This window comes from Gekko japonicus, unplaced genomic scaffold (genome assembly GCF_001447785.1).
Source record: "Gekko japonicus isolate JY-2015 unplaced genomic scaffold, Gekko_japonicus_V1.1 scaffold790, whole genome shotgun sequence".
NCBI lineage: Eukaryota > Metazoa > Chordata > Lepidosauria > Squamata > Gekkonidae > Gekko > Gekko japonicus.
Window position 1 is genome coordinate 670,950 of NW_015163626.1, and position 22,684 is coordinate 693,633.

Here is a 22,684-nt window from a genome sequence, read left to right on the forward strand (position 1 = left end):
TCTTTCCTGTGCCTACCTGGTCACACGCTACCATTGAGCAATACGTGTGCATCTCTGGAAAGAGGTGCTAGTGTATAAAACCCAGATGCCAACTGAGATTCTGGAATCTCTAATCTCAGGCTGGTGAGGGATTAAGTAGAGGTTCTGGTGGCTATTGTTCTGAATCCAGAGAGGGCAGCCTACCTCTCTGGGTTGTTGTTAAATGTACTGAAAAATATAGGTTTCTCCCTCATTCCTGGACAGGCTTGGGGTAGAGATCTATACACAAACACACAGCTATTAGCTACAGCCATGAAAAAATATAAAGAAACTTCCATTTCATGTGTAAAGAAAAGGTGAGAGTTGGAAGGGGAAAGAAAAACAGACCACACAGGAGGTGGAAGTGAAATCCCATCTCCCCTTCATGTTGTACTCTAGTGCCTGAAGCATCTTTCTCATGCCTCTTAGAAATTGCTGAAACCTGTCTTGTCCCAGAATACATCTTATCCCCCCTTACCACCAATTTTAACCTTATTTGACTTGACTGTGTGCTTTACTATTTTATTGTCCCTCTTCTCTGCTTTATTGGTGGCATCCATGCCGTTTATCCGTAGACTCTGTTGGTACAAACTGGCTGGTTGCTGATCTTGCTGTTCCATTTTGTCCTGCTGGACATTTTACTATTGTCTTGATAACTACCCTGAAGGCTAACCTTGCCCAGCAGAGAATCACGATGTAAACATTCTTAAAGTAAACAGACTCTCCCAGCCTGACAGGAAAAAGTAAGAGCCCAGCAGCGCCTTAAAGGCTAACAAAATTTGTGGTAGGGTCTGAGCTTTCGTGAGTCACTGCTCACTTCTTCAGGCTCTCTATGTCAACAATAACATCAACAATTAGGGATATTCTGGACACCGATTTTGGCCATACTTTTGTTACCGTCCGAATATGGCCTATTGGGATGTTACTGCCATCAGCACTTTGCCTGTATTTCTGATCTGTGATGTTTATGAGTTTTTACGATGTTGCGTTGTCTCAGTGCATCTGTGTTTTCGTATTTTAACTTTTAATGTAAGCTGCCCTGAGACTGCCTCAGCAGGGAGGGCGGGATACAAATCGAATGAAATAAATAAATAAAGCTGAAGAAGTGAGCCGTGACTCACAAAAGCTCACCCCCCGCCACATACTTTGTTAGTCTTTATGGTGCTACTGGACTCTTACTCTTTTCTACTGCTACAGAGAGACTGACAGGGCTGCCCGTTTTGATCTGTCTCCAATACTAGGAATCAGCCAAGCTGGGAGTGGGGGAGAACTCTTCAAAAAAGAGTGGAAGGCAGTAAAGCTAGGTATAGGCAGGGCTCTTTTTGTAGAAAAAGCCCAGCCGGAACTCATTAGCATAATAGGCCACACCCAACAGCAGGAGCTCATTAGCATATTAGGCCACAACCCTGACAGCACAGCTCATTTGCATATTAGGCCACACCCCGTGTTACCAGACGTGTGGTCATCCAGCCACACCCACCTATTGCTTCTTATTCTCTTTACCTTGTTTGTTGTCAAAACCCAGGGCTTTTTGCATGTTAGGCCACACACCCCTAATTGTAGCCAATCCTAATGTCTCCGGTTGGGTGTGGCCTATTATGCTAATGAAGTCCTGCTGGGCGTGGCCAACTTGGGAGCCAGCCGGAACTCTGTTCCTGTGCGTTCCTGCCCAAAAATAGCCCTGGGTATAGGAAGGCACAGGATTTAACTGTCCTCACATGCAAACTCTACCTTTGTTTAAAAATACACTCCTGGCTTCACCCCTTAGAACCAAACTAGATGTTATGGTGGCCACAGCTGTACCCGTGGATGCCAACAGCTATTTTAGAGAAGAATTTGGTCATTTAAAAATGCCAAAAGAGCCCAATCCTGATAGGACCAGGCAATCACGTCCCCCTCCCTTGCTTTTTCAAGCGCCAGAACAGCCTGATCCAGCCAGGTGCTGACGTTCTGAAGCAAGAAACACACATTCAGTAGGCCAGAACTGCTTTGTAAAATTTAATGCTCATCAGTGGACTATGGGGATCATTTTGTATAGAAGTGGGAGCCTTGTAGTAGGTGGGAATCATTTTGTATATAAGAGTGTGGGAGCCTTGTTCCCCTTGGAATCCACTCAAACACCTTCCTCTTGACCTCAGTTTCCCCACCTAGGAACTAGGAATAAGAGCATCCTGTTGGAGGTGACGTAACATAGTGGCTAAGAGACTGCCGTGGATTCCATACAACGTTATAGTCCAGCAGACAGCATCATGGTACATTTGTCCAACTTCCAGCTTTCCCTCTGCTTTGCTGTGACCTTTCCTAAACCTGCTTTGACACGTTTTTGTTTGTTTTTTTAAAGATTGCAGTCCAAATGAGGTGGACGCAATGCGGAAAGGGAAGTGCATTTTGCTAATAACTCTACAACCTAACAGGTCAGTCATCCATACATGAAACAACTATCAACACCTAATTTGCTAAGTCTTAATGTCTATGTGTTTTACAGTTATATTTCTTATTTTTCAAAAAAAAAAATTTTTTTTTTGAATACTTGTTTATCCTATCTGATTGATGTACATATTAAGATGTTAATGATACTTAAAAAATTTCTGTCAATACTGAAGTGATTATTTTTGGTATTAATATCTGTTTGAACTATTAAAACTTCAATAAAAATTGTTAATTAAAAAAAAAAAGGAAAGGGAAGTGCAGATTTTCCCCGTCCCACCCACATTGGCAACATTTCCTTCCCCCCTACCCACCAGCACAGGGATTTTCGGTGATCAGTAATTACGAATAACAAGAAAACCCCTTCGTTTTATTTTCTGCTCAAGGCTATTGCTATACGAGCAGTACTAGATAGATAGATGAAAGACAGAAAACCCCTTCAGAAAGTCTTCCAGTGATCTGGGGGAACTGGCGTCCCCAGGTGGTGGTGGGGGGCTGCGGTGGGGAAAGTGCAGGGAAACCTGACACGAGGATTCTCTATTGCCACTGTGAATGCCTCACATTTGCAGCTGCTATGAGAGCCAGACAGATAACTGTCCCCATGAGGGAAAAGCAATGAATCAGGAATCCCCCCAGAGGAATCTCGCTTCTGCCACAAAAGCCATTAAACAGGCTGAAATGTCTCACCTCTGCCATCTGCAACATGAGGACACCTACGCTACAGGGTCTGTTGCAAAGACTACAAGCAGATAAAGTGTATGACGAATTTTGAACATTCTGTGGCATTTCCATGCAGATGCTGAGCACTGTTAGGATCACCAACCCTACCTGTGTTGCTACAAAACAGAGGAGGCAGGGGAACATCGGTCTTCACTCCCCTCCCTCCCAAGGCTGGCAAAGGCAGTGAGTTATAAATCAAGCCTACACAAGGGAGCCCAAAGCCTGGAATCTGTACACAGGTAAACAAAGACACAGTTGCAGGTCAAAACACCTCTCCAGAAGCCAAGGAGCAAGAACCTCACACCCACCTCTGGCTCCTTTCCAAGCAAAAGAAGCGGCGGTGGCAGCAGCAAATTACCGATTTGGAATTTAAGGTTGAGTGCGCTTCAGAAAAATGCTGGTGTAATTGCAAAGCATTTCACTCGGGGAACAATAGCCGTGCAATGAATGGCACACAAACTCCCACTTAGCATTTCGTTCAAAAGCCGAGCCAGCCCTGAACGCAGCAGCTTTTCCCATGGAAGAATGCCTTCTCCGCGCTCCCATTGCTAAGGAACAAACAGGAGTTCGGTGAGGCTGGGCAATGCCTGCAGTCTGCCCTCTTGCCCAGGGGCATGCATGGAGCAAAGCACTTGCTGTATCAAGACCCCATCTGCCACGTTATCATAAGCTGTTCATGCGAGCACGGAGATGCTTTTCTACAGAACCAGAGAACCCCAAGAGCTTGACCCTCTTGCTTCGAGCCCACATTATAGCTCCCCGGATTCTCTAGCCAAACGTTCAGAAACAAAAGGTTCCATTTTTTTTAAGGGCCCAGGGAAGCTTGCTAAGCATGGGACAGCAGAGCTAGACCAGGGGTACCCAACGTGGCACCCAGGGGCACCCATGCTACCCAGTGACACCTTTCCTGGTACTGACCGAGCACTTCAAGAAAGTGGGTGAGGCCATGTGAGGCTTTTGCCCAGCAATGCTTCTGACTGACCACTGGAGATCCGATTGCCTCTGGAGATTATAAAGAAAAGGTTGCTTTGGCAGCAGCTGCCACCATAGCACAAGGATCTTTGTCTGGAGGTCGACCCGGTGCCAGCGACCCTGGCCTCGAGCCAGAAGGATCCTCATGAGCAATGCTCCCTCTAAGCTGCGGAGTCTTGTGAGCAAAAAATTCTACTTGGTGAGCTACTGGCACTAAAGTTGTGAGCGAGCGATTTGGCTACCGCATACATTCGTTTGCTCGGGAGCCATCCTTCCTGAGCTAAGACAAAAACGTGTGAGCCGGAGGCTAAAAGAACTGTGAGCTAGCTCACACTAACCCAGCTTAGAGGGAACACTGCTCATGCGTATACACCCTGGAAGGAGAGACGCTCCCTTGGCAGGGGCACCAAACCGACAGGAGAGGGCGCCACCAAGGACCCAGACGCCAAGAACGAGAGGACGAGAAAGGGAAAGGAATTCCCCGTGATACACAGAGGCACTCTCGGGGTCGGCCAACACGCGAGCAGCAGAAGAAAGGGAGTGGAAGGAGGGGAGCCTAAGCCCACACCGCGAATCCCACCCAGAGGAGTCGGAGCGACAAAAGGGGGCCAGGGAGGCTGGACCACCCACCCTGCAAGATGCCGAGGAGACCGGGAGGAGATGGGGTAGACCGCGGATGGAGGAGTCAGAGAGTGGGAGAGTCCAGTGGCTGCCCTCCTCTGATGAGGATGAGGCTCTCAATCCGGAGGGAGGGGCAGGGCTGGGGTGGGGTGATTTAAGCAGGGAAGAGGATGCAGGCCGGGGAGGAATAACTTCCAGTTCTATTGCGGAGGGTAAGGACAGAGAGAGACCCGACGAGGACCCCATAATAGAGCTCGAGAGGGAGGGAGAGGAATACAGGTGGATTTCTAACCCCCTCTCCTCCCAGTTCTGAGGCCACGCTTTCCAATTTCCCCTGAGAAATCAAACCCTGGAGCTGTCCCGCCCGCTGGCTGAACACCTCAGGCAGCCCGGCCGTGACAATCTTCATTGTGTGACTGGAGGTAAATGGCGGCAGCCATTTTGTGGCTGGTTCTGTCCCTCTGGGGCAGCTGTTTTGTGGCTGTGCCCATCAAAGTGTCAAAATTACAAAAAGGTGCCCGAGGGCTCAAAAATATGACAAATATGACAAATTAATAAAAAAGGCGGGGACCTCTGCGCTAAACTTCTGAAAAGATACACACGGGCTTTAAGGCTCAGGCATGGATTATAGGCACTATCAATCTTGTTTTTAAAGAGCCGGGTCAGATAGACACTGAGAGAGTGACATCCCCGTGCGCATAGCTGTCAAACCATCAGCTTTTAAAGGGGCTCAGCTGAATACACCGCTGCAGGCTCAGCTCTGGCGCACCAGATTCGCTCCCCGGCTTTTACTGCACCTTACTGTTTTGTATGCATCGCACGGCGTAAGTCAAGTCTCTGAAGATGCTGCCTTCCGCCCGGGCTTGCCCCTGAGAGCAGACAAAGATTCCGCCCTTCCCGTCCCTGAAAAGGCACTTTCGAACAAGGCACCCTTGCACCAAGTTGGCCAGCGCTTGGACCTCCTTGTCCTTTTGCATCTCCTGAGGCAGGCTTTTTAGCTCGTAGTCGTTCTGGAGGGCCGTCAACCCGTTGGCCTGCGGCCTGCTGTGAATCACTTTGGCCAGCAGGTGGCTCAGGCTGTGGGCCTGGTAAGGAAGTCGGTAGGATGACTCCGACTCCTCCTCGTTCTCACTGCTCATGCTCAGTTCGCTATCACTAGTATCTGTATCCATGGTCATGGCCTCTTCTTTGGGCGCCACGGTAACGTTCCCAGAGAGATCGTTCTCCTTCTCGCAAGCTCTCTTGAGCATCGCTTCAGTCTGTGTGGCAGAAAATAAGTGACCGGGTTCCTCACCGACCACAATTTCACAGGTCCTCATGCTCCCCACTGGCAGATGTCCTTGGCTTTCAAGCTTTGATGTATTACGAAGCGGTGGCTCTGATGTCTGTAATAAAACAGAGCGGGACTTGGCCAACATGGTCAAGTGCTTGCAGGCCCAGTTCTTGTCCAAAGAAGGGCAACCTTCTACTGTCACTGAAGCGTTCTCACTCCCAACGAACTCACAGTTTTCAAGGAGGGAGATGGCTACACTGTGGAAATTGATGCTGGACTGGTTGAAAGTGCAGAATTTAACCTGGCACGTTCCAGGGGCATGTATTTGCAGCTGCCCACTCTCAAAGTTGCAGTTGTCAAACTGAACATGGCCCGAGGTTGTCTGTGGGGCAAAGAGTAAAGAAACAAATCAACTCACTTTGTGGTAACAAACACTGAGAAAGAAACAAGGATGACCCCTTGACCCGAAAGAACACACTGTTGTGCTGGCATAGGAGGTTTTTGGGGGGGGGCAGGCAAAGTCCTGCATAACATAACTTCTTGTCGTGGAAATGATGTTGCGTGCCCCCACAACCCTCTAGCAATCCCCCTCACACAATTATTTGGGGGACTGCTAGAGCACTGCCGCATGACATCACTTCCAGCAGCCATGATGCCGCCCCCATTTTCTCCCACTGCAATACCCGGCTGCAGCCGGCAGGCCGAGGCAGGCCAAGGCAGAGGCAGGCGTGGCACCTTAAGGATCAACAGATTTATCCATGATGCACCAGATGAGGTGGACTCTAGTGCACGGAAGATTTATTTGGGCCTAAGCCTCCACAGATTTGAGTCCTCTGCGTCAAATGCAGCACTATAAAACTCATACGTCTCTAAGGTGGCACAGGACTCTTCTCTGCATCTGCTTCAACACACCCTCTGGAAGAGGCCGCCCAAGGGAATCCAGGAAAAGATCCCACACCTTCAAATAAACAAAGAATCCCCTTGGATCACTCACTGTCTTCTACTGTGCTGAGGGGAGTAAATAGAAGTATCCAAGAAATGCTTCCGGACTAACTCTGGTCACTCCCACACCAGTGTTTTGGTCCAGCTTTGCTGCGGACGAATTTCCCCCCCTGCACCCACGTAGGACCATGGTCCGTTCAGGTACCTTGCAGCTCTTCCTGGGCTCGGCTGTTCTCTTTCTTTAAGCTACTTTACTACGAAGTTTTTGGAAAGGTCACAGCAAGCCTGGGACGGATACTACGAGGAGAGAGAAAAGGGCAGATTGTTTCCAGTCTCTTTGACATGGTTTTCCCTGCCTTAGTTGATCCTTAAGGTGCCACAGCCGTCATTCCCCTCCCTGTACCAGTGTAAGGCTTTCCCCCCTTAATTGGTAATTGACCTTTCCCCACCCCTTTAACTGGTAACAAACAATAATAATAATAATAATAATAATAATTATTATTATTATTATTATTATTATTATTATCGTATGGTCTTGTGTGCAGTATAGCCAGGAGATCCTAAGATTGTCTGGCAGCCAGAAGTTACATAAGAACATAAGAGACGCCCATGTTGGATCAGGCCAGAGGCCCATCTAGTCCAACACTCTGTCACACAGTGGCCAAAAATACCAGGTGCCATCAGGAGGTCCACCAGTGAGGCCAGGACATTAGAAGCTCTTCTACTGTTGCCCCCCCCCCCAAGCACCAAGAAGACAGAGCATCACTTGCCCCAGAGCCCCTATCTATACCTTGTGGCTAATAACCTCTGCTCCATATGCCTAATTCCCTTTTGAAGCCATCCATGCTTGTAGCTGCCACCACCTCCTGTGGCAGTGAATTTCTAGCTCTTTTAGCATTATACACCTATAGGTGGTGAGCTAGACTTGTTGTTTTAGGCAAGAGATGTTTCAGAGATGGTTTACCATTGCCTGCCCCTGTGTCACAACCCTGGTATTCCTTGGAGGTCACCCTTCTAAATACTAGCCAAGGCCAACCCAGCTTAGCTTTCGAGATGAGATCGGGCTATCCTGGGCTATCCAGGTAACTATCCTGGTAACTGACATATCACTATCACATTATAAATCTATAGTCAATTCCATATTATAGGGACAAAATTTAAAACACCCTCTAGTGGAACATGCAAGAGGAAGGGGGGCTACAGGCAGTGGAGCTACAGATGGTGGAGCAGGGAAAGTGTGGGGTCCCCCAACCCGCCATCCTGGATCTGGCCGCCAGGGGGGAACTCTGCCCCAAAGTCCCTGAATCGGGCCAACGTGCTCAGCGCAACGACATCACCCAGAGGTGACATCATCGTGCAGGGCATGTCGTCGGGGGATGCTCTAGTGTTCGACCTTAAAACCCTATGGTACCATAGAGTTTTAAGACCGAACGCTAGAGCGTCCCTCGACAACGTGCCCAGTGCAATGACATCATTTCCGGCCGACGTCATCACGGTGCACGCGCAAGACTCCCAGACACACAGCTTCTCCCCTCGCTGGATGCCAGGTAGGAACCTGGCAACCCTAGCTTTGAACCAGGGCTAGCCAAAGACATTTCAGTGCCTGACCTGGAGACCAGCCGGCTCTTGAGAACTCCCATTCACTCTGCTAAAGCTTGCATGGGAGGACTTTCCTACGAACTGTCTCGCTTGGCCCCATCTCTCATGGTACTTAAGAGCCACCAAACTCTGCTGCCTCAAACGGCTGCCTGCTTTTTAAGAAACTCTATGCCTGTCAACATCGAACACCAAAGGTGGACAAAACAGGGTCTTTTTAAGATCTTGAGCTTGAAAATGTGCCTCCTTGTTTTCTGGTTTCTGGTGTGAGATAGCAGATGTCAGGGCTCTGTTCCACTTTCAGAGATTCTGTTCTACTTTATTTTTATCCTCCCCCCCCCTTTAAGCTCCTATTGGGGGGTGTTATATTTTCTTTCTTTGCTTTGTTTCTCATTTATTGAGGTTTTGAAGGGTTTTTTCCCGTATCTGTGACTTTTTAGCCTTGGCTAGCTTTGCTAGTCTGCTGGGGGATACAGTTCCTTCTTGTTTCCCTCCCTTCACTAAGTAGATGGGGGTTTTGGTGGGGTTTTTTTTGCAAAAAGACACCCGTTTACCCTGGCTCGTAGCTAACATGGGGCCCACGGGGCCTGGCCCCCTTGTGTTTCTTCTGGGCCCCCTCCCTCCTGGGCTTCCCCCAAAGTGCTCCAACTTACCACCTGCACTGTACTTTCATTTAATTAGCTGGTGCCCCCCCCCGAGGCCCCCTCCCAAAGAATTCCCTAGCTACGGGGCTGCGTTTACCTCTTCTAATTCCTATTTTCATTCCATTTTATTCTATTTCACCCATTTAATTGATTACAGTGAATCTTATAAGGATTTTTGCTACCATTCAAACAGCTTTAAAAGGGCATTATATACATCAGGGGTGTTGAACTCATGAGGGCTGGATCTGATATAAATGAGACCTTGCTGGACCAGGCCATGTGTGTCATAAAATGTAATGCCAGGTAGCAGAGATATAAACTTTATAAAGGACACAAACACAAAGGTGTTTTTTTTACTTAAAATAAAAACATGCTTAAAACATTAGCACTCTTGCAATATTTAGTTTATTTAACAGTGTCTGATAACTGACACCTCTTGCTCTGAATTATTGCATCAAAATGTCAGTGCTGTTACAATCCTGAGTATGCTGTTCAGGTGTGTATCTGTAAGCTGCAAACCTACGATAACGTAGCAGCAGCACTGGAAGCAGCAGCAGAAGACAGCAAGTTCCACTGCGGGCCTGATAGAAGCCCTCCGGGGACGTGATCCGGACCCCGGACCACATGTTTGACACCCCTGATATAGATTCATGGAAGATGTCTGTCAATGGCTTACTAGCCATGGTGACTGAGGGGAACCTCCACATCCTCTGAATCCCAAAGCCAGAAGCAGCATCAAGGGAAGGCCTCAACCTCTATGCCCTGTTGTTGGCCCTCCAGAGGAACTGGCTGGTCACTGTGTGAGACAGGATGCTGGACTAGATGAACTATTGGTCTGATCCAGCAGGCCTCTTCTTATGTTCCTATTCCAATACAGGGGAGAGTTCTGGTTCCTGGTGTGAGGTAGCAGACTTTAAGGCTGCATTCTGCTCTTGAAGCTTTTGTTTTATTTTATTTCTATCATTTTCTCTTTTAAGCTCCTATTCAGGAGGAGGGGGTATATTTTCTTTCTTTGCTCTGCTTCTCTGCTGTTCTCTGTTTGAAGTTTTTATCTTATCTGCGTCTTTTTAGGCTTCACTAGCTATGCTAGCCTGCCAGGGGCAATAGCTCCTTCTCCTTGTTCCCCCCCCCCCTTGCTAAGTAGGCGGAGGGGCGGGAGTCAAACAAAAACGCGGTTTACTTCTTTTAACCCCTATTTCTATTCAATTTTTAATCTATTTTACATCATCCTACCTTCCCCTTTGGGGGGGATTTATCAGGAAAAGGAGAAAGTTTAGTTAACCCATTTTTGTTTTTGGCTTGGTTTGTTTCCACTGCCCGGTACCACTGCTTGTTCATGAGTTTTAGCTACTAACCTATCTATTCTCAATAACTGACTTATTGAATTTATTAGCCTGCGTATCTATATATCTAATTCCCAACATGCCCCCTCCGTGCGGATATCTAAATCAGCACATCGGAGGGAAGGGGGGTTTTCCTGCACATTTGGGGCAATCCCCATATGTGCAGAAAAATCTGAAAACTTGGAACAAATATGCGGGGGATATTTAAATCCCCCCAAAAGTAAAAGAGCGTTCCCTGCACAGGCGCAGAGAACGCTCTGAGAACGGCTTCGCCGCCGCTGCCAGGGTGGGAGAGGGGGAGGGGTGGGAGAAGGCTTGGCTGGCCGGGGGCTGTAAGCCACTCAGGCCTTGCTGCCACTCGGGGTGGAGGGAGAAAGTTTGTCAGGCCGAGCTCAGGCCTCGTCGCCGCCACTGGGGGGGAGGAAGGAGAAAGCTTGGCGGGCCAGTCAGTCACCTGTGGCTGCTTCCTTCTCCTCCCGTGGAGCTTCTCCCCCCCCCCGCGAGTATCGCGGGTCCCCCTTCATGTAATCACTATTTGTTAACTTATTATGACTAGGAAAAGAGGTTGTCCTTTCGATGACCACCCTCAGCCATCTTCTAAACAGAGCAAGCTTGATGACTTCTTAAAGCTAAATGCTAGGACTAATAATGATTTTAAAGCTCTCTAGGAGGGTATCGAGAGTATAGAAGACACTCCTTTTATGGGTCTCGAGGGCAACATACCAGAAAGACTGTAATCCTTTGGCATCTTGCGCTTTTGTAAAGTCTACTGCACCCTCCCTAGAAGGACCTCACAAACCTGGCCAACTATTCCAGGATGCTGGTGGGGATACCTCTAACTTAAATATATTAGCATCTCAGACACACTTGATTGCTGAGACACCACAGAAGATTTATGAGCAATGAGATACCCTGACTGCTTAACTACTAGGGCAATAAGCCAGAACTCCGAATTCTCCACCAACAACGGGAGAAATGGGAGGGGTTCTGTTGAGCTTGGACTGCCGCCTAGGAGCAACACAAGGCAAAGGTCTGTTAACCCATGTCTTGAATATTTACCTTTTTGGAGGCCGTATCATAAACTGGGGGAACAAGCGGCAGATTAGACAGCATCTAGCTGCGCTATTAAATAAAAGGACTGAAAACATAGACTTAAATTATTATGAAAGACTGACAGGCTCTGTCAGTCCTGACAGACGGATGTTTCTCTTTTTTTCACCCAGAATTCCTTTTCTGTTTATGATTAAGTCTGACTGGCTGCGTTTACATGGCATCATTTCTCAGAGGTCTTTTAAAGTACCATCTGTTACCCCTCTGATTCCAATTACATGAACTGAAGTCACATAGGCCAGAAGAGTTGCCCCCTCCCCCCCAATCGAGGGCAAATGGGAAAGAGAACCTGTTGACTGGCCTTTCATTTCCTGACAAGCATAAGCAGCCCCAATTCATGGAAAGAGGAAATAGTAACCTGGCACCTAAGCAACAGCTTCAAGTCCCTATGTCAATGAAGGAGAAAGATTTAAATGCAGACGACTGCTTTCTGGATCCATTTGGAGCCTTCTCAGTCTTAAAGGAGTCTGATATTAACGTACGTATGCAACAGCTACAAGCTGAATTAATTAATTAAAATCAGGCACTTAAATAGAGAACAGGGGTGTAGGTGGTGCGTTAAAACAAAACTTCTTTGGGAAGGCCAAAGTAGATTGCAAGACTCCTGGTTCTTAAAAAGAAACACAGATCTATCAAACTAGGAAAGTCCCCGTCAGGGCCAATCATATATAACCTCCTACATTAATCAAAAACAGTGGGTGGAATTCCACCTTATTTAGGAATAACATTTCCCAGGGATGCTCCCCTCACAGAGGGAGGACAACTGGCTACCCCTGCTTCTGTACCACTCGAACAATCTGTTACACCCCTTCTGTACCCAGGCCCATAGCTAACATGGGGCCCAGCCCCCTAGTGTTTCTTCCCGGCCCCCTTCCTCCTGGGCTGGCCCCAAACTGAATTAATGTAATTAACTTTGATTTAATTAGCTGAGCCCCCCCCAGGCCCCCTCCCCCCCAAAAAAACCCTAGCTACAGGGCTGACTGTTTTTAAAAAGGGCAATAGGCTTGATCTAGAGACCTACTGGTCAATACCCTCCTATTATCTGTTGAGAAATTATATTCTTCCCTTTTGCACCAAAGATTAGTGGACCGGATCGAGACAATACAATCCTGGGCTGGGAACAAATCAGCTTTAGGAGAGGCTTTTCCACTATTGATCACTGTTCAACTCTCTTTCATCTAGCAGAAAAATATACAGCTAGCCCTGGCGGGAAGCTTAACGTCGCCTTTATGGATCTTAAGGGAGCATTAGATTTAGTCAGCCAAAGCAAGCTGTGGGGGAAACTGATGGGCTTATCCATTGAGAAAAGACTACTATGGCTAATTAAGACCCCCTACACCAATACTACTGCCCAGGTGCATTCTGGTGGCGGCAAGGGACAACTTTCAGAGGGTTTCACCATCGATTGGGGGGGGGGGTGAGGCGAGGTTGTCTGCTTGCCCCCTTCTTTTTGATTTATATCTAAATGACCTGATGACGAGTCTTCGTTCTCCAGTTGCATGCCTCCAGATTAGCTTCTAAAGAAATACCCTTGCTGCTGTACGCCGATGATTCAGTTCATTATCTCCTGCACCAAGATTGGCCCGAAGAGACTCCTGAGACGTTTCTTAAACTATTGCCTAAATGAGGAGTTGCAAATAAACCATAACAGATCTAAAATCTTGTTTTTCTTTCTAAAAATGGCGACCTGGGTCTTTCCAAATGGACTATAGCAAACTCAGGAATTTCTGCTACCTGGGGACTGTTTTTCCTTCAGACTTCTCCTCGTCTCACCAGCATAAGTTTTCTCTGAATAAGATTAAACCTGCTTCTGGACCAATCATCTTGCTTTTTCTTTACAGGGGGAGGAAGATGTTTCCCTGGTGCAATTCAGGTGTTCAAATTCTAAAATAATACCCCAGTTACTATATGGTGTCGCTATCTGGATTTTGGTGATCTCAGAATCTTTTGACCATCCCCTATGTCAGTTTATACATAGGATAATGGGAGACCCCCACGGAGTCTCACACGTATCTCTCAGTGCTGAACTCAGCCAAAAGTCATTGGAAGCCAGAGCATGGCTCAGCACTTTCAAGCTAAACATTATTTTTGCTTCGGAAGCTGAAAGACTGCTGTTCTTTTTAAAGCAAGACTCTTACCCATTATCGATGGATGATGGCAGTAGATACTAGATTAAGGCAGCTAGGGCTTATAACTGCAGATATCTTCTTGCTAGGTAAGACAAAGACCCTTTCACTTGTCCAGCATCCCCTTACAGAGCTGGATTACAACAGTACAGTGATTCGCTCTTGCACTTCAATTTTTTGGCATTTTACCTTCTCAGACTCTGCCATTATAAGTGTTCCCCCTAAGCTGAGTTAGTGTCAGCTAGCTGCCATGTTTTACTTGCTTCCGTCTGTGACCCTGGCGCTACGGCGCATGCTTCCTAGCTTGCTCGCTGCTCTACCCGCTTGCCGTAAACAGCGATAGGGAGACCGTGCGAACCAGTGCTGCCAGGCTGAGTTATCTGTCTAACCTTGAGACGGAGGGAAGACTTACGTTCCACTGCTGGTGTGCATATTGCGGCTCTCATGGGGCACTCTCCCGCTTGGATTTCATTTGCTTAGCCATTTGCCTCATCCTGCTATATGTAGGGATGCTTCTGCCCCATCGTCATTCCTAACAATAAACCTGTGGACATGGTAACAGACCTGTAGTCTAATAAAGCATAACGCTTCCCTGGAAACGTGTGTGGAGATTTACTTGCTGTTGAACCCGACAGTTAGTGTGAGCTAGCTCACAGGTTTTTAACCTCCGGCTCACACATTTTTGTCTTCGCTCTGGAAGGATGGCCCCAGAGCAAACTCATTGATGCAGCAGCCAAATCGCTCGCTCACAACTTTCATGCCAGTAGCTCACCAAGTAGGATTTTTGCTCACAAGACTCCACAGCTTAGAGGGAGCACTGCATGAGACATCTAATGCCCCCCCCCCACCTTGTTAGGGCATCCAGTTTAGTTTGCCTTAAAGCCCTCCCCTCCGAAGAATTACAGGGCAGATTTAATTGTATTCCATATTCAGATCATTTCTGCTCTTCCGGTCAGGGTAAAATGTACGCTTTGTCTCACAAAATATTGGAATGTCGTTTTTTACCTGCTTTTAGGAACTGTTGGATCTCACTGCTTTTAACACACTCTTCATTTAATAAACTTCAAGGGGGTAATATCCCCTATCTGATGCTAAACAGTGACCCGAATACAACCTACTTGGTCAACAAATTTCTGTCTAGCATATTTTACTTTAGTAAATAATACATTATTCTTTTAGCCATTGCTCAAAATTATCTGATCACAGAAGCACTGAAAAGGAAAGTAAGTAAGTGTGCTTCCTTCCTCCTTCAATTTTTAATCTTTCTACCATCTGGAAGGGTCCTGATGAGCTCGAACGTTTGCACAGTATTTTGTGTGCTTTTGATGGGTTCTAATAAATGGTATGACATGGATTTTGGGTTTTACGCTGGGTTTCGCGTGGGCCGATAATAGCTCTTCACCATTTTCCTCCCATTTGCTTTTTAGTAAGCCTGATGGTGGCCCGAACAGGTTCTCGAACTGATTTCCCGCTCACCTTATAGATGACCGGTGTGAACCAGGCAGGCATGAATACCAAATTGCATAGCCTCATGGTTGGACAGTGCTGGTCAAAGCTGGCCAGGAGAGCCACGTCACCAAGCTTCCCTCTCCCCATGATCTCCACTGGGGCCTTGAGGAAGATCTCACTCTGTTCTTCATACACCCCGGGCAACAGCACGATCCTGTCATAAACACCGGCCGAAAGCAAGGCTCTCCTGAGGTTGTCGAACTCGCAGCCGGGCCCGACACAAAGCACGCGCCTGTCCTTTTTCCTCCGGAACAAGTAGAAGCAGTTGGAGGACTCGAGGTCTTGGCTGTTTTTCGTCCAGGTCTTTGAGGCGAGGTAATGCTGCTTGAAGGCTTCCCGCCACGACCAGGGCTCCACGTCAGGCTGGTTGGGCCAGTTTGGATGCCGGCACTCCACACAGCCAAGGCACAGCTGCCTCCACCGAGTGTTGTCCAGGCTGAGGATGAGTTCATACCAAGCACGGCAAACCATGCTGCAGCGACCAAGGTCGGGGAGGCGCATGTAGGACAAGATCAAACGCCACAACTCCAGAGGGAGGCCGCTGATCTCCATGGTCACCTAGTAACATGGGGACACAAAGGGAAGGGTTGGAAATGGTACCGGCTTTTAACAATATTTTGCTATCTCTAGATACAGATTTCATATCGACACATTTTTGTATCCCACCCTTCCTCCAAAAAAATTCAGGGCAACATACACGCTTCTCTCCTTCCTTCCATTTTGCCTTCACGACAACCATGTGAGGGAGGCGACAGAATGACTGGCCTAGGACCACCCAGTGAGTTTCGTGACAGAGGAGAGATTTACTAATGGGAAGAAGGCTACGGGCATTTGAGGGGGCATTATTTCTTTTTTTAATGTTTTAAACTGGGATACCTGTGGCACTTTTAGCTACAGGGAAAGGTGAGGGATAAACTCGAGAATGGCTGTTAACTATAGGACATTTTGGAGGACATTAATTCATAGGGTCACAATGGTCACCATATATGGTTGCCATCCCCCTGATGGGGACAGGGCTTCCCCCGAATTCAGGGGACCCAATCCACCACCAGCCAGCTGGCTGTGGTCATCGCACCGGGCACATCATGCGGAGGGATGCTCTAGCATTTGGCTAAAAACTCTATGGTGACCACAGAGATTTTGGCCAAATGCTAGAGCGTCCCCTGCACAACACGCCTGGTGTGATGAGAGAAGATCCCGGGGAGCAGCAAGGAGCCCCCCACTAGCAGAAGGTAAGCAACTCTATCATCATGGGGAATTTCAGACAGCCTACATATTCCGGTTCAGGAACTGTTCCCTAACGGTTTCTGGTCTGACATTTCAGACAGAACTGATTTAGTAATGGTTTCCCACCGGAATATATTTTCACTTTCAGACAGAAATGCTTCTGTCCCATTAGGGAAGCATTTCTGAGCCGTTTTACCTGCAAACTGCTTTCAAGCGGTCTTTACTTTTCTAAAACGTTTCTGAAGCACTACAGGGTGCTGTGTAAAATGCCCCATAGCACTTCCTCCTGTGCCGTTTTGTTTTCCCACCCTTTTTTGCCTGCACGGGAGATCTCCGTCCTTTTTTTTTTTTTTTGAATGTTCGTTTTATAGCGCTATACTGCTATACCACAACACCAAAACAGTGCAATAGCAACCCCATTGGAATGCCTGGACTCCACTGGGATACATGAGATGGCTACACCTGCCACCTGGAAACAAGTACCTCATTGGACAGCAGGTTTTGGCGGGAAATCAGGACATCAGTGATTGGTGTGGCAGATGTTGCTGACCCAGCCTGATGTGCATCCATCCATGCCAAGAGGCAATTGGCTGGGAAGTGACTGGCACAAAGCTGGATCAGGTATAAAGGGCAGGGAGGCAAACCCCTTATGTACTCTAACCAGACAAGCCTACCACTCACCAACTTCAGCCCACAAAGATAATGCTCTGATTTCCCACCAAAACCTGCTGTCCAATGAGGTACTTGTTTCCAAGTGGCAGATGTAGCCATCTCATGTATCCCAGTGGAGTAGGGTTGCCAAGTTGATCTTCGCTGGGAGCTGGGGGCTCCTGGCCGGCGTCTGGTGCGCGCGCGCCGACGCACATCACCCGGAAGTGACGGGAGGACGCCAGGCACGCTGGGGGCGGGGCCACGGCCATACAAGGGAAAACCATGGAGTTTTCCCTTGTATGGCTGTGGCCCTGCCCCCAGCATGCCCAGCGTCCTCCCGTCACTTCCGGGTGACACGCACGTCGGGAAGGAGTTCCCCCCGGGGCCTGATCCGGCGGCGCCGGGGAACGAGCCTCTGGGGCGGAGGTTTCCCCACCCCCTGGGGGGACTTGGGATCCCTACAGTGGAGTCCAGGCATTCCAATGGGGTTGCTATTGCACTGTTTTGGTGTTGTGTTAGCGCTATAGCGCTCTAAAATGAATGTAAAAAAAAAAGGACGGAGATCGCCCGCACAGGCGAAAAAGGGCGGGAAAACAAAGCGGCACAGTCTGAAACGCCAAACTGCTTCAGAGACGACTCCTTACAGGTAGGGGAAAGGCTGTGTGAAATGGCAGCCCTGTACCCGATTACTCCCAGACAGTACATTAGTGGCTGAAGAACGACTTTAAAAGGGTAATGTGAAATTCCCCCATAAGGTGGAAGCAACTTGACAGGACCTACACACAGAAAATGCCACCAGCCCTAGTCACTCGACCCACTATTTCACAGTGGCCCTCTATGTGGCAATAGAGTCTCAGACTTGTCAATGGCCTCTCTCCTTATCACCTACAATAACTATAAATCAAGCAAAGAACCTTTTACAAACTGGAAGAAAGTTCCTGGAAGAAAATATAGCGAATGAAGTAATTTTCAATAGAGATTTGAAAAATCTGCTGTGTATGGAGCGTAGCAGCAGTATACAAATTAAACAGAGAGTTTCTTTCTCCCTTTCCTCTTTCTTTATTTTCTTTGACCTTTCAACTCAGCAGCAAGAAACCAAGGAAAAGGAGAGAGAGAGGTCTCAGAGAAAGTTTATCGGAAAAGCAGAGACAGACAAGAAATTGTAACTGTATTTGTCTTCCCTGTAAAACTGCAGAAGGTCTTTTTTAATTAAATGAAAATGCAATTTGAACTGTCAGCCTTAATCTCTAAATTCTTACTAACAAACTCCAACCAAAAGAAAAAACTAGGAGAGAGCGGCCTTTCTCTTCTTCTTTCTCCAAGCTGTTTTCTTTTTTCCATATGTTTACCCCACCTCCACTGATCTGTTCCACACATTGCAGCTCTTCCTTCTCAAAAGAGGGGAGGTGTAATCCTGCAAACCAAGCTTCTTTGCAAAGTCCTGCCTTATGCACATGTTGAAAGGGGACATGCACACCTTTTCCTCCCCTGTGCAAAAAGAATCAGAGGACAGTGCCAGTGTATAAAACTAGCTCTACAGGCCAGAAATAGCTAATAGAGGTATAGAAAAGGTAAGTAATTTTTTTTAGTTTTTGGGCTAGTATTTATTAGCTCATCCAAAAAGTGGTTTTTTTAAAAAAAACACCCACTAATTATAACGGATGTGGTAGAATGTAAGACAGTTCAGTCCCTACACAAAAGAGTTAAATAAATCTGCCATTTAAAAAATCACAACACTCAAAAACCCGGGGGAGAACATTTTAATCTTCCAGGTCATTCCACTGCTGACCTAAGAGTGGCAGTCCTCAAACAGAGAAGCTTCAAGGGGAAATTACAATGTGAGATTGCTGAATCTGAGTTCATTCACAAATTCAGGACAATGGAGCTCTACAGGGCTGAACAGGGACATAGGACTCTCACCTCACTACAGGTGCTAATTTTCTGTATTTGTCACCCCCTACACTCTAATCAAGCTGATTATATTTTGGATTGTACTTTTGCATTTTGACTCCCTTCTTTGCAACACCCCTCCCCCCTTCAGACTGGGATATAAATACTCAGGGGTCTCCATTCCTACTTGCATTTGCAAATCTTGTTGGTCCTTGAGGTGCTACTGGACCCAAAGCTTGATCAGTCTAGGTACAGTAATTGAGAAAAGGCGATGCAGGCAGAAAGCAATCTGGAAGGGGAGACTCTCTGACAATCCTATTGATGATCACCACCCTGAAGGCCAATTCACACACATTACAAAGTCCTCATCCCCCCCTCCCCCCATCTTTCACGGGTCCCATCAACTAACATGTTTTGCAGGTTCCATGCTTAGAACTTAGAGCCACTCATAACCTCTGTGGGGGAACTCCTGGGGCAGTTCATCTGTACACACAAGTTTCCCCAATGTGAACTGCAAGATGTCTGAGCCTCTACACTGGCACATTTTTTATTATTAGCACACAATATCTTTGCATCACAGGTGCGGCGTTAATAAACATGTGGACTTGTTTTTGTTACACCCACATCATGTGCACGATTCTATACCTGTTCTAGGCCTCAAAACCATCAAAATAACCTCTGAAAAACATACACATACTGCATTTAGGTTTTACTCCAAGCCGAATTTCAAGCATTCCCCCAAGAACAAAAATGTTTGTGGTGGGAGATACTGTGTTTTGCAATACTAAAACATCCAGAGCTTGAAAACACCCTTTGATGTGATGCAGAATGTTTCCTTTATCTAGATTCATCCCTCCCCTTTTGCATATTGTTCCTTTACAAAGCTATAATTTAAAACAAACAAACTTGAAGTAAAAACTATGTTGGGAACCTAAGATATTAGACAACTAACCCACTTTCATGAATTTTAAATACAGACATCTAAAATTAATAATTTCTATCATTTTTGTACTGTGGGGGATTTCTTCAAACCCTTGTACACCCAAAAGGGATGTTAAAAACCCTACCTCAAAGGACAAATGCATGGATTTTGAGGTTGCTTTCTATTCTAGGTGTTTTGTTGCTGTTGCTTTTGTTTTTGTTTTGTGGTAAGTGGCTGTACTTTGGGGACACTGTTTACTACTGTACAAGTCACAGTGTTCTAAGAGGAAAAGGTTTGAGAGTCGCTTCTTTCTGCATTCTGCAAATAATAAAAAAAGGTACAACCAAGGTAGCAAATGCATCTCCCATGTTATTTTGAGGGTAAAACCAAGGACTATTAGCCACACATTCAGAGTGTGTGTGTGTGTGAGAGAGAGAGAGAGAGAGAGAGAGAGAGAGAGAGAGAGAGAGAGAGGGAGGGAGGGAGGGAGGGAGGGAGGGAGAATACATGAAGTGATCCTCAACAAAACAAAAAACGGAGCGTTCAGAAAAGGAGCTGCAGTTGCTATCGTGCCACAGGGACTGCTTCAACAGCAACCATTTAAAAATAGGGTTTTGACTTGTGCCTTCTTTATGTGTAACCACAGCAATAAAAACCTAGCGATTTAGCTCAACAGGAGAAGGATTCTAGAAACCCACAGGGCTATTACTTTTCAGTGGCGGTCTCTTAGGTGCCAGCTGAACAGCACCAAATATGAAATTGCTCACATTTTGCACCAATGTCTGTCGAGGTGAATAAGCAACAGGAGGAAAAAAGCCGTCTCTCCATATATCAAAGGACATGCACCAGGATTCCACTGAAGACCCCCCACCCACCCGCCTGTGCATGCAATCAAGACCCTGTGGAATGGGCAGCCTCCCACAGAGTAGTTACTTTGTACAGCAATTGGGACATTAAACTGCTCTGAATGGATCGTTTCTGCAAGATGTCTGAGCGTCTTGTGACATATTATCATCAGACAATATCTGTGCTTCACAGCTGATGTGCGCAATAACTATTCAGTAGAAAACAAATTTAGTCCAGTGGCACCTTTAAGACCAACAAAGGTTTATTCAAGGTATGAGCTTTCTTGTGCAAAGCACACTTTTTCAAATACGATGGAATGGGAGGTAAGGCTCAAACTTATACACAGGCTGAAAAGCAAATCAACATGTAACACGATGAAGATGCTTTAAGATATGCGAAAACAGAATTAAATAACAAGCTAAGGTTATAAAGTCAACAGTTGTAAAGCAATAAATATGTCACAATAAGTCTGGATCTACTCAGCAGAGAGCCAGTTTGGTGTAATGGTTAAAAGTGCGGACTCTAATCTGGAAGAATTGGGTTTGATTCCCCACTCCTCCACATGCAGCTGCTGGTGTGACCTTGGGTCAGTTACAAGTTCTTTCAGAGCTGTTCTCTCAGGAGCAGTCCTCGAAACTGCTCTCTCAGCCCCACCTACCTCACAGGATGTCTGTTGTGGGGAGAGGAAGGGAAGGAGATTGTAAGCCACTCTGAGATCCAACCTCTTCTTCTACTGTACTGGATCTCATATAACATATATATGTATGATCATGTTCTGCTATCATCTGTGCATTAGATTCTAGTTATCGTTCCTTACTGATCATTCGTTGTTCATTAGCAAGAACGATCGCCTTGAATCCCCCCCCCTTAGATGGAATCATGCCTTATTTCCTACAGTTTGTTTGTAGACAGGAAATGTTAGAAGGTGATTAAAAGAATATCATAAATTGACGGCACCCCCGGAGGTGAACAGAATCAAATCACTCTCTCCCGTATCCTGCTAGATGCAATTAAACAAAGCCTCCTCCGCCTTACCGACCGCAGGGGAGTTGGATTTGGGAGATGGAAAAAGAGTGGAGAACCATTTTAATCTCCCCCACGTCATAAGGAGACTTCCTATGGGATCTCTCAACTCAAATAACAATTCAGCAGGTATTTTTCGAGTCAAATTGTTCCTCGCGACTGGCAGATTATAAATACTCACTGAATGGGACACGGCACAGAGATGGTGCTGTGCGGGTGACCCGTTTTCAGAACACATTCAGAAATGTTTTGAGACTTCCAGCTAATTAGAGATTGAATGATCTCATCAGATCTCAGAGGCTAAGCACGGTCGGCCCAGGTTAGTACTTGGTTGGGAGACCACCAAGGAAATCCAGGCTTGCTATGCAGAAGCAGGCAACGGCAAACCACCTCTGTTCACCTCTTGCCTTGAAAACCCCACAGGGGTCGCCATAAATCGGCTGCGACTTAACAGCACTTTCCACTACCAAGGGTTGAATACACAGAATAGGAGAGTGCTCCCCAGGAAAGAACCATATCTGGTACAAGCATCAGTTTAAAAGCTCATCCAGAAGAGCAAAGAATATAAAAAAGATGCACGTTTCTCCAGACCAGTTTTGCAGAACTCGAAACGCTCTTTTTGCCAATACACAATAAAGAGTACTGTGCCACTGTAAAATGTATATGCTCCATTTTTACTAGAGCACTCTTTCTCGATATGAATAGGCAGTCTTTTCAGTGACACAGAACTCAGTTCTGAGCAGAACCAAAGGAAGAACGCTACACCAAAAGCAGCTGGTTCAAGAACGGCTTTCTCTATCGCAACCTCCATCAGATTAGCATAA

At 46.8% G+C, this 22,684-nt stretch overlaps 1 protein-coding gene across 1 annotated transcript in view; it reads right to left on the reverse strand.

The window, feature by feature from the left end:
• Positions 1 to 22,684, reverse strand: part of FBXO10 (F-box protein 10) — a 66,267-nt gene that overhangs the window by 39,099 nt on the left and 4,484 nt on the right. Inside the window, exons 2-3 of the mRNA XM_015407503.1 lie at positions 15,269 to 15,859; positions 5,556 to 6,413 (exon numbers count right to left, since the gene is read on the reverse strand). Of these exons, the coding sequence (XP_015262989.1) occupies positions 5,556 to 6,413; positions 15,269 to 15,853 (1,443 nt within the window). The 5' untranslated portion in view covers positions 15,854 to 15,859. The remainder of the gene's footprint in view (positions 1 to 5,555; positions 6,414 to 15,268; positions 15,860 to 22,684) is intronic.